Source organism: Peromyscus leucopus, chromosome 16_21 (assembly GCF_004664715.2).
Source record: "Peromyscus leucopus breed LL Stock chromosome 16_21, UCI_PerLeu_2.1, whole genome shotgun sequence".
NCBI classification, from domain to species: Eukaryota; Metazoa; Chordata; class Mammalia; order Rodentia; family Cricetidae; genus Peromyscus; species Peromyscus leucopus.
Genome location: NC_051084.1, coordinates 45,205,273 through 45,217,986, shown reverse-complemented (window position 1 = coordinate 45,217,986; position 12,714 = coordinate 45,205,273). Strand labels below are relative to the sequence as shown.

At 46.6% G+C, this 12,714-nt stretch overlaps 1 protein-coding gene across 4 annotated transcripts in view; it reads right to left on the bottom strand.

Moving 5' to 3' along the window:
• Positions 1–4,230: 4,230 nt before the first annotated feature.
• Positions 4,231–12,714, bottom strand: part of Nck2 (NCK adaptor protein 2) — a 133,504-nt gene continuing 125,020 nt past the window's right edge. For all 4 annotated transcript variants that reach the window (XM_037199915.1, XM_037199914.1, XM_028865816.2 and 1 more), the window contains one exon: positions 4,231–5,578. In XM_037199915.1, coding sequence (XP_037055810.1) covers positions 5,384–5,578 — 195 coding nt within the window. In that variant the 3' untranslated portion in view covers positions 4,231–5,383. The remainder of the gene's footprint in view (positions 5,579–12,714) is intronic.

The following is a 12,714-nucleotide window of genomic DNA, read 5'->3' as shown; positions in this document are numbered from 1 at the left end:
CCATCTTTGTGGAACTTTGTTCCATCTATATGGTGTTGACAGAGAGCAAATAAGAATCACTGTAGTAAATACTGATCAAACCTGTAGCGATGGAGCCTGCTATTAATAGATGTTATCCCAGCCTCAAACTGATAATTATGTTAACTAGTGTTTGGGAGAAAATTCTGACTAAAGGGAAAGTCATTTTCTAACTCCACCTGGAAAACAAGCACCTACAGCAGACGTCTGCTGAGGATTACCCACAATTAGTACAAGAGCACCTGTACTTATTCAATCTATCTGGTTCCGTGGCATTTCCAAACACATGAAACCAGCGTTTCTAGGTATTTTTCACTTGGATAATTTGCAGAATATCCTGTAGAATGACTGACATTCAAAAAGTGTGAAGTAGAACCACCTCTCATTTCTTCACATGGCGTCTAGGTCACTTTGTAACCAGTGCCAGCCACCATCTCCATCTGGGGTTGACGTGAGAAGCAAGCCTGGAGATTTTGTAGCATTGATAACTTCAGGCACACAGAGGACAGGTGGGTTCTGCACAGTGACAAGCTCCGATAACGTCCAAGTGCCGACTACAACACCCAGAACAAACACTGCCATAGGATTAGTGTGATTTAGACAGCTGGCATGTGGACATGGAGTGTCTGGTTGGACAAATAATTTAGTTGGTTTCATTACTTCAGAGTCATGACCTCATTACTACTCTTCAGCTTTTTTTTTTTTTTTTTTTTTTTTTAAATGGGAACACCAAAGCACTTGTAGAAATAAATCCTATTGGTACCTATGAATGACTAGATGGGACTTCCAGGGTGAGATCAGTCATACTCTATAGTATCACCAGCAAATTTGGTCTGAACTCTCAGGTCATCCATTATAATTTAAAGCAGGTAATAATTTAGTACACGGATGTATTTTTTCCTTTTTTATTAAACCCATTTAATAAGCTGAGCAATGGTTTCAAGCCCTGCACATATTATAGAAAGCATGCAGGGCCACTGAGACAGTTTTGGAACTTGCTGGAAATTAAACCATGGGTAAGGGTAGAATGTGATCTTAGGCCTTGGTGAATTCTGAAGTGAGCAATTCCTTTATCACCAGAGAAGGACATGTGCTTAAGACAAATCTACCCACTCTTCAGACTGGGGCCTTCCTCAGGTCATCATCCAAGCTTAGAAGGTCTGATATCCTCATCAAGGAGCAGTCTGAGGACAAGTCCTGGTGCTCTGGTTCCTGCTTTGGGGTGCAAATTTTGATCATCTAATGCCTACCTCTGGGAGAAGAGGTCGTCTTTCCAGGAAGGAAAGGGCTTATTTTATCTTGCAGTTGTACATTATGAAGGGAACTCAGGGTAGGTACAGAAGACAGGAACCTGGTGTCAGGAACTGAAACAGAGGCTATGGAGGAATGCTGCTTACTGGCTTGCTCAGTCTTTCTTAGAGTCCCTAGGATCACTAACCCATGGTTGGGAATGCCATAGTGAGCTGAGCCCTCCCATATCAGTAAAAAAAAAATGGCCCATGGGGCTGGAGAGATGGCTCAATGGTTAAAAGCACTGACTGCTCTTCCAGAGGACCCGGGTTCAATTCCCAGCACCTACATGGCAGCTAACAACTGTCTGTAACTCCAATTTCAGGGTACCCAGCACCCTCACACAGACATACATGCAGGCAAAACACCAATGCACATAAAACTAAATAAGAAAAAAAATAAATAAAAAGAAAATGCCCCACAGGCCAATCTGGTGGAGGCATGTTCTCAACTGAGGTTCTCCCTTCTCAAATGACTGTAGTGTAGTGGGTAGCCATTCCAGCTTGGATCTGGAAGCTCCAACCCCCATTGAGACTCTGGCAACTGTCACGCCTACGAGGCGGGCCGAGGGGAGGTGCTGGAAACCTGAGAGCTGGATGGGCAAGCGCTCGCTCTGGGCGCGCTCTCTGCGCCTGGACCCTGGATGCCTTCATTTGTAAGTCATCCACTAAATAAATCTTCATTTTAACTACGTGGAGTGGCCTTTATAATTTTCCCCAATACTGTAGCTTATGCCAAGGTGACACAAAAGTAACTAGGAAATTTTGCAGGGCTAGGCTCCTGTCTGGGAGCTGTGTTATGGCTTGAAAGATGTGCTGAAGGATGGATTGCCAAGAGTAATTCACGTATGTGTGTGTGTGAACAGGTGAGCTCCTCAAAGTTTCAAGCAGGCTACAACAGAACTCAGATGTAGGGTTGACCCACTTACAATGGCATCTCCTAGAAGCCTGTCCAAAATGCAGAGGGAAAGCTGTGAGCTGAGTCACTTAGAGGCAGCACTCAGGGGCTGAGGCAGGAGAATCACAAGGCCTGAGGAATCTGGGTGACACAAACCTGGTATCTGAGCTGGAAGCCTCGCTGTCTAAGAACTGCTCTTGAAAGGGCAATGCCAGGATCCTCAGAGAAAGGGAACACCATCTGGGAAGGGAGTCTTCATTTTCAGTCACTGGTTCCAGTACTGAACATCTGCTCCATCTTTAGGTGGAGACTGTTCTTCCCCTAACCTAAAAGCTGAAATGCCCCAAAGAGAATAATTTCTCAGGACATGGTTTATCAGACTCTGGTGAGACAGTTGCTAAATATGGTACTGCTGGGCCCTGGACTTTTAAAGGAGGGGCTCCTGGAGTTTGCTGGAGCAATCCTTCTTCCAATTTTTGAAGAGTCAAAGGCTGTAGTTTACACTAGCTCCAAGACCACCAGGCGAAGGGCACACTACAGCTCTTCAGCGGGTCTTCCCAGGAAAGCCACTGGTGAAGAACAGGGGACCACCAAGTTAGAAAAAAATGGGGAGTAGACCCCCATGACACACAGTGGGGCTGCACTGCATGTGAAACCCTTTCTCCTGGGCTACCCCAGCTAACGCTACCTCAGGCAGCCAAACGGCTCTCACAAGGAAATTTGTGACAAGATCCAGGATGGCTGTCAACAGTGACGATGAGCCTTGAGAGGTCCCAGAGTGTATCTTCTGCTCTTCAACAGCCTGTTTCTCCCTGAACTGCTGCGCAGCCACTCACGAGAGACATACCAGCAGCAGGCCCAAGGTAACACCCAGCAGGTGAGACGTGACGGTCCATGGCAACTTCTGCCATCTCCACAGGTGGGAACAGATGTCTATGGTAATGACCCATGTCACTCACCTGGATGAAGGCCTGTTCACTATAACCAGAGGACCCAACCTCAGTCATCAGTCACATACCTTCAGGTGACTATAATACAATAAAAAGACTGGGCTGTTAGGGCAGTCCGGTGTCAGTGTTCCTGCTTATCCATAGAGCAGCCATGTGCCTTGTGAATCCATTTTAAACCTCCTGCATTCACCTTTAAAATGGGCATGTCCGTGGGGTCACCTCACAGGGTTTTGATGAGTTAACGGATGATACCAAGCCAGGACAGAGGACACACTCCTGCATTTGGCAAAGTAGGTAACTGAACAGTAAACACTGATCGAGACAGCCAGGTTTCTGGAGACAGCCAGAGGACTCTGGCTTTAACAGCTCAGTAAATGTCATACTTTTAAACCACTGATTTCCAAAGGGCGAACCTCCAGCTTGATGTGTTGGGTTCTCCTGGAGTTCTGCCACTTAAGACTTAGCATTTCAACACAGCAATGTGGACAGCAGGGGCTGGCAATATGGCTCAGCGGGCCAATGGGCTTTCTGTGCAAGCCTGATGACCTGAGATGGACCCTTAGATCCCATATAAGGGTGGAAGGAGAGAACCAACTCGTCTGACTTCCACATGCACATCCCCCTGCCTCATACACACCATCACCACCACTACTAAAAAAAGTATAAGAAAACAAAACACACAAGCAATCAATGTGCTAAGCTCTTCTGAGAACGCCCTTATTTGTGTGTTGTGATGTGTGAATATGTGCATACGTCCACACTATGTGCACTTGGAGGCCAGAGACCACCATTGGGGCCATCCACTATCTACTTCATCGTTTGAGACGGTTTCTCACTGAGCCCAATGCACATGGACTGTTTAGAATGCCTAACCAGTGAGCCCTGGGGGCTGTCTTTAGTGCTAGGGTTAGATACATGTGACCAGCACTTGATTTTTCTGTGGGTGCTGAGGATCTGAATTTCATGCCTGGGCGGCAGGCACTGGACTCTACCAGCCATCTTCCTTTTGTCATGGGTTTTCCGTGACTCCTGTAGCTGTAACTTCCCCAGAAGAGAGTCAGGTCTTCCAAAACACACACACACACAGCTTTGTCATGATACTTTTTTTTTTTTATTACAATATTCAAAAAACTGGGTATGCAAGTTTAGGGGATCTCAAGACCCCTTCTTCAATCGTAGGAATGTGCCATCTCAAGACTCTCTAGTCAAACTATAAAGAAGTTCAAATGTAAAGGAAAAAAAAAAGAAAATGCAATTTCTTCATAAACATTCTGTTACTACCAATCACATACTCTTTTGTAAACCCTGAAAAATTTTCCCTGTAAAGCAAATAATATATATATAATATACATATATTATATATATATAATATAGTGTGTATGTATAAAGTATTGGTAGCTCCCCTTCCCTAGAGATCAGCTGTTTTCCTTAATCATCTGTTATTAGTGTCAAAAAACAGCTACAGATACATATTACTTTGAGAATTAAATACATAATCGTGAAATTCAAACAAGCCAAAGGGCAAGAGGGAAAAAGCACTATGTGGATGGCACACCTTGGGTTACGTTACCCAAGTTTCCTTCCTTCTGCGTCGCCTCTTCTGCAGACCCCAAAAAACCCATCTTTTATTGCAAGCACAGCCTCAAAGGCACTGGGCAGTTCCCTCGCCACCACCTCCCCAGGGTTTCCAGTATTGCTATCCGCACATTCTTGGACTCCTGCAGAGCTTGGAGCCACAAAAAAATAAAAAAAAATTAAAATGCAGGCCCTGGACCAGCATGGCTGATGGGAGGCACCAAGCACCCGTGGACACAGCTCTCGGAGTGTGCTAATAAGGTCACGTATTCACGACATACAGACTTTCTGCCCTTTGAGTAAGCCCCAATCTCTTACTGCGTGTGTGTGTGTGTGTGTGTGTGTGTGTGTGTGTGTGTGTGAAGGATTTAAACTGACTGCTTCCAATTATAAAGGAAAAAAAAAAGTGAGCAGCTTTGCTCCCTTTGACCCTCACTACCTGAAAGTGGCCAGAAGGTGGTGGCCATGGGCATGGCTGTGAGGGCCTGGGTAGCTATGGTCAACCGACAAGGCTGCAGAAGAGGACAGACCGGGCCACCACGGAGGTGATCCAGGCCGCATGGGTGGAGGTGGCTGGCAGCGCTGGGCTCTGGGAGGCGGAGGTGGCAGCGAGGCCCACAGTGGGCAGGGCACGGAGAGGCCGATGGCTGCCTTCACTGCAGGGCCCGGACGAGGTAGAGCTTCTCCCCGTGTTCGCTGGTGAAGATGGGGGCCTTCTTGTAGTGCTCCACGAGCTCGTCCATGCTATGGAACCGCCGCTGCCCAATGCAGTAGACGCTGTCCACAAGTTGCACCTTGAAGTGCTTGTTCCTCCCTGACGCTTTGAGAGACACAGAGAAGTCACTGGGCTGGGGAGGAAGCAAAAGGGAGTTACCAGCAGGGTAGGCACCGTGGAGACCGGGGTCTGCCCCAACGAGCGCTGCGGTCCACCCAGGGCAGCACAGTCGCAGTCCTCAGACTGACCGGCAGCCCAGGGCTTTCCAGTTCTCAATCGAACACTAATGAAATTCTGCTTCACAAGGATTCCAGGGGTAAATGCACTCCGGGTCTCTGACAAGTAGGAACTCATTATAGAGAGAAAGACAGCTGGGTTAACCTTGAGGCAGAAGAACCCTGAGATTTCCATTTCCCCAAATGATTTCTGACAAACTGGGAATTATTCAAAATGGCTTTTATGCAGGCAGGAAAGCGGGAGGGGTTTCTGTGGATTTCTATTAGAATTTAAGCTCTTTTAAACAACGGGTACCGTCAAGGCAGTGGGCAGCATGGGCGTGTTTTAAACAGTTGGCTATGTCCCAGAGATGGCTCCATGGTGGTTCAAGCACAGATTTCAATGAGCAAAGTCTAAATTCTGCGGTGAGTTCAGTTCCTTACTTACTTGAGTATATTTTGGGATATGCTAGTATTTTTAGTAAAAACTGGTCATCCCGTCCACTTACTGAAAGCCAACAGGAATGATACTAAATGGATGTATCAACTGATTCCATGTTTTTCTAAATGTTGACTATGTACCAGGCAGCCCATGCCCTGCCTATGTGCAGATGACTCTTTAAATGACACTCAGTAAGGAGGGTGAATATGGAGGTCAGTCCATGACTGTACACACTTCTATGCTACCTTCTATAAAGAAAAAGCATCTTCATGAGCTCATGAGCTAGGAGACACTTTTTTTAAGGTGTGTGCTTTGTGTGTATGAAAAAAGACGAGCATTTGTGAAAGTTGTATGTAAGAGTGAATAGGAATGTGAAGCATGCATACATCCGTGTGTGTGTGTGTGTGTGTGTGTGTGTGTGTGTGTGTGTGTGTGTACATGTGAATATGTTCGCACCCTTGTGGTGGAGCCAGGAAAGGCCTGAAGAGGAGCTGAAGCTGAGTTGCGGGCGGCAGGGGCTTTGCTGGCAGTGTGCATGGGACCTATTGTGGAGAAAGGAGAACCTGACATTCTGTGGCACTATAGGGGCAGTGTGGCTCAGGAGGAGGTGAAGACCCCTTTCACTTCCACTTACGGTGTTCTCGAACTGTCCTCTGTCCTCTGGTCAGCTATTCCCCAAAGGATATTCTCAAAAGCTCCAACGTCCCTCTAAAGCCTGCTTGCCAGGACAGAGTCAGGCTGTCCCTCAGGACTCATCCTGAAGCAGTAAGTGGACACCCACGAGAGGACCTTCAAAGTCTGCCCCTGCTTTTTCCACATCCCTGGGGACTTGCTGCCACTCAGGAGCCAGGAGCTAGCCCTCTTTCCCAGCAGGTCCTTTACGCAAAGTTCACAAAGCCCAACGGCTTATTTGATGGGGTGGGCAAGTACTGCAGACAAGGAGCCCATGCTTGCCCTTAGTCATTCTAGGTTAGGAGCCTGGGGCAGTTCAAACTTTGTGGGCAGCAGGCTCACCCACCAGCCACTGCTGCTCGAAGAAAGGATGACAACTGATTACAGTTTGAATTTATGTTACATCTCCATGCTATATCCAGGACTGGATACCTGGGAGGAGGTCCAGCAAGAGATGGGCCTCAGGGTAGAGGTTTTTAGTACCAGGGCCATGCATGAGCCTCTGGGTGGGCAAGACATAGAACCTGATACTTTCTTCAAAGGATCATGGAAATCTGACGTCACAGGTGAGCATGCCAACCAGTCCCATGAACAACATCTACAGCAGACAGACCTTTTTATGCTCTAGGAACCCCAGTAATGCTGAAAGCTGCAGTTTGCTCTCTTTTGGAATATTCAAACTGCCAGGATCACTGTCCCTGACATCTTCTGCTGTCAATATTAAACAGGGTTCCATGAACGGAATGAGATGATATCCCAACCGTGGACCTGATAACCAAGATAGTTACAGATGGACACAAGTTAGAAGCACGCCAACCAGCCCAAGCCATACCATCTACAATAGCGGTTACGCTCCCAGACCCCCAAGAAGGCTGCAAACTGCAGCTTGTTTATTCTTGGAATATTCAAATTGCCGGCACCACGGTTAGTGCCTTCTGATGCCAGTATTCAACAGGGTTATTTGAATATAACCAGTGATACCCCAACCACTGACCTGATAACCAAGATAGCTACAGATAGTTACAAGTTAGCCTCAGCATGCTCTGTGGCCCACTTGGAAAGTGAACACCAGGTACTACCCAACAGGCACACACTGTCTGCTCACTAGCCCGGGCACCAAGCAGTCCTCAGATAGTTGCGTACAAGGACATATACAAGTTGGGAGCTGCTCAACCCTCTCCCGATGGCGCCAGGTTCTCTTTTGGGGGGCTGTATTTTAGTTCCAGGCTCCTCACTATTAATATTCTGCAAGTATGTCTGTTCTGAGCTAAGATGGGGGTGCTCTCCCTGTGTCAGCCTGCCAGGAGCCAGACTGCGCTACGTGGATGATTCCTTAACCAGTCACGTCCACGGAGCCTTGTTTTCTGAGGGGGTAAGTGGGGATGACTGTAGAGTAGGCATACAATATGCCTGGTGTTTGTTAATTAACGGGATTTTCCAAACAGGGAAATTTGTTTTTAATCTGAGATCCTTAATTTGACACCATGACGTGTGTGGGCTTGTTACGGTACAGCAGTACAATGATGCGGCGGGGAAGGGGATTTCTAATTTCATGGGCTTCTTGAGCGGAAACCGTAAAGTCAAGGACACACAATCAACTCACGCTAAGCAGGAGTGCCGGGGAGTCTGGAGTGTTCTTAATTCAAATTGAGGAGACGTTCCTCAGGCAATCTGAAAATGAGCTACACTAGTAGACATCCCTTCCTGGTACAGGTCTTGATTACCTCTCAAAATATCGAAGACCAGAAGTATTTTAGATTCTGGGTTTTCTTCTTTTTTTGTTATGTTTTTATGGCCTGGTTCTGCCCTGGGTGAGTTTATGTTTCTGGAGCAGACCTGAGAACCTCCCTTTGTAAAGTCCCCAGATGATGCCACTGCTGTTGGTCTGGCGACCATGGAGCTCTGCCATCTCCAGGCTGCACATATGCTGATAATCCCTCCGTCCCAAAGAGAGGGCAGTCTATTCGTTTCTTATCAATCCCTACATGCCCAGCCCTTTTCATTTGGGAAATGGAAACTTTTTTCTTCCTATATCAGTAGGGTAAACATCTTTTGTCTAAAGAAGGGGTTCAATGATCCCCAAATGAAGAACCAATGTGTGAGAAGTAAAATGGGCTCTAACAACTAATATCCCCACTGTTCTCCACTTTCCCTGGTTGTCCATGTAGCCCATTTTTAAGTCACAACTGACTGAAGTGTCTCCACCAATGCTGGTGGCACTTGTGTTTATATAAGATTATCTTCTCCTGCCTCCAAGCCTCTATTTACTCCACAGGCCTAAAGGAAGCCTATGGGCAACACCAAGCATGCATTTCATTAGTGTGAGAGACACTTATTTTAATAAGGAAAACCAATCCTCAACTAGAGAATAACATCAATGTCCTACCTGCCTACAACTCAGGAACTAGCAAAGTTCATCTTCAGACAGGACCAGTACGTGTTTATCCTTTTCTGCATCTCCCCCATCCCCAATAAATTTCCCCAATACAATATTCTACTGGACAGACTTTAAGAATATTGTCCTTCCACACTATTTCACTGTTTGGAACTAAGGGACATGCTCTGTAGCTCAGGCTGACCTGGAACCTACCATGTAGCTCAGGCTGGCCTCAAACTCTTGGTGATCTTCCTAGGTCAGCCTTCTGAGTGCTGGGACAATTGGGAGCCACTATGCCCAGTTTAAATGACAATAAGCTATAATTTACCATAAAATAAACACTGTTTAGGGGGCTTCGAACAAGCTTATATCCGATGAGGCAGGACTTCTCAAGTCCCAACATCAGAGTCACGGAAGGACCCGGTACTTGGCATTGCTAGCCAGTTTTGTGGTTGACGATGCTGCTGTGTGTCTGAGAAGCATTGCCATGAAGCTCTGAGGTACTTCCCCAGAGCGATCCCTTTTGCTGAAGCCCCTGCAGTGGATTCTATTCCATGCCTGATGCTTGCCATGTAACTAGAACTTTACAAAGTGAAGCAGAATGCATGTCGGAAGGCATGCATGGGATTCCACTGTGGTCACCACACACTAAAACTAACGCGTGCAGCCGACGCCACGGCACGTTGAAAATGCTACCTTCCTACCCTGTCGCTCCTGCCATGACTTCCAGGCTTTATTAAGTGGCAGGGAATTGAGAAACACCGCCCCCCCCCCAAAGTGAAAGACTCTAAGGAGAAATACAACAAAACATGGTGAAAGCCACTCTGAGTGAATGCATGCCAAAGTGAAGCTGAGGGACAAGTTTGTGGCTGTGGATTATGTGCTTGCCATGTAAGCATGAGCAATGTGTTTGGATCCCCAGAACCCACACTGGGGGGGGGGGAAAGTCCGACATGGTGGTATACATGGAGCTTGGGGGATGGAGACGGGGAGTCTGGCTGAACAGACGAGTTCTGGGTTCAGTGAGAGACTCTGTTTCAACAGACTGGGTCAAAACAATTGAGAAAGACATCCACTGTTAACAGGTTACATGCACCCACAGGAACATGTAGACACACTACACACATACAAGGTTGGCAAGGGCTAAAGGCCTATACTATACCACTCTATACTTGTTAGACTGTTTCTTGTTCGTTTTGATTTTTTTTAAAGCAATACATGTTGCCAAAGATGGAGAATTTTGGTTACCATGCACTGTTGGTAGAGATAAAAAATGGTGTAATCATTAGAGAAAACATGTGTAGGTCTTCAAAAAATTAACAGGTTTACCATTTGATTCAGCAAACCTACCGAAGGGTATACACAAAAGAATTCAAAGTAGAAATATTTATATACCCACAATCACAGCAGCATTAATAAAAAAACAAACAAACTGGAAACACTTTAAAAGTTTATCACCAGATGAATGGATATATAAGATGGAATATTACTCAGCATTAAAGAAGGACAACTTCTAAAACATTGCTACAACACAGAACTCTGAGGATATCAGAAGTGAAATAAACCAGGCACAGACAGACAACCACTGTATAATTCCACTTTAAGAGGCCCCTAAGTATAAAAACTACAGAGAGTGGGAAGGGAATTCCAGGGAAGAGGACAGTTAGGGAGTGGGCGTTCAATAGGGACAGAGTTTCACTTTGGGACAGCAACAAAGCCCTGAAGATTGACAGCTGCAGAAGGATGGGAAAAGTATCCCCTGACTGAACCGCACACTTAAAAACTGTTGAAACAGCCAATTTGGTCTTGAAGACGTTTCACCACATACACACACAAAAGTAAAGATTAAGTGATGATCTACAATAGATCTGTGAAACTCTGATGGGACTCCAGGAAACGGAAGCATCACAATGGGTGGGGAGGCTGTTCCTTTCCTACCACAGAAGCCACCAGCAGTGGCCAGGAAAAACAGGGGAAGTCATGGGGAGGAGGCGTAGTCCTCCTGTGGTGGCACCTGGAAATCAAACAGAGCTTTTGCCTTAGGCCACTTGGGCCGCCTGGTAACCCTTTCAGGTTTTCTTAGGGACCAGGAGAGAGCTGAAAGATGGCCCTAGGCATCAGGGAATCTCTGGACTGCCTAGCTCATTCTATGAATCACCTCTTTGTCCACCTTTCAAATATCCTTGGGACACTGACTGTGGTTGCTGGAGCCACTGTGTCTCTGGAGCAGGTGACACTTTTAACACACTGTGGTGGAATGCAGGCAAAGGGACAAGTTGTGAAAGAGGCAGCAGAGCTAATTATTCTGCTAGTTTCAATTCTGCCGTAGTTCTTTCTTTTTTGTGGATGCTAAGTCTGTAAAAAGGTAACTGACAGGGAACGTGGAAAACTGTAGGTGAGGCTGCACCGCTTCAGGACGGCTCTTAAGGGTATGGAGGCTCATCCAGACCAGATGGTCAGAGTGTGGGCCCGGGCAAAGTGTTTGAGTGGCCGCCTTGAACACGCTGTGTGATTGATGGTTTTATCTACAAGTTCCTTACAACGAAGTTATTTTATAACTAAAACATTAACATTTCCTGTGGCATTTTGATGGGAAATGGCAAAGAACTCTTAAAAGGACACTGATGTGGCTTCTCACCTGTGAGATGGGGACCCTCAATTTAAGAGCATCTACTCCCCGTTCTTTACAGCAGAAGGGCAAGCAGAAGGGCAAGCACGGTCCTGCTGGTCCACAGACCCACTCACCCTCAGTCTGCACTGCTCTGCATGTACTTTGTTAAAGACAAACATGTTCCAAGGCACACTGTTGCTATGATTTCATCTCAAGACTACTTTAAGCAGTATGTGTGTGGGATTGCCAGTAGGCAAGCTAAACTCCTCTGTGGGGCAAAGAAAGGTCTCCATCTCTATCTTAGGCTTCAATGCTACGCCAGGCAGTCACAGTTAAGTGTCCCTGACATATCCTTGTGTGCACCTTCATTGAAAGGGGCATGCAGGGGGATGGAAAATGCTCCTGGCTCAGGCCTGCAAGCCAGCCAAGACTTTTCAGAAGGAAAGGTAGCCAGAAAGAGACAGGGGAGATAGGTTTGCCAAGATGGTGGGCATATTGAGCTGCAGGGGGTAGGGATGATGTTTTGGTTCTCCACATTGGTACTGATGTCTGGGCAGGCCAAAGCCAAGCTGGAGGAACTGATCGAGGTGAGAATATGAGATACCTGGGAGCTAGACACATTGCTGAGACAACCAAAAGGCCACTTGTAGGCGATGGTGAAGAGCAAGGGATGTTTTTCCACCACAATGCAGACAGCTGTTGGCTCAGATGACTCATCTCACAGACATATTGTGATTCCCAAGTGTTGTGGGGTGTGCTCTATTTTCTACATTCCTTTAGATCTACATTTAACTCATAAAGGTCAACATGGATTCAGCACTGTAGGTCTAGCATCCTTCGCTCAAAAAATATTGGGACCAGAAAGTCTGGAGTTTGGAGTATGTGCATGTACACGATAAGCCATCTTTGCGTAAAGAGTTAGCCTCCCATACTTGTCATGCCCTTTCACAGG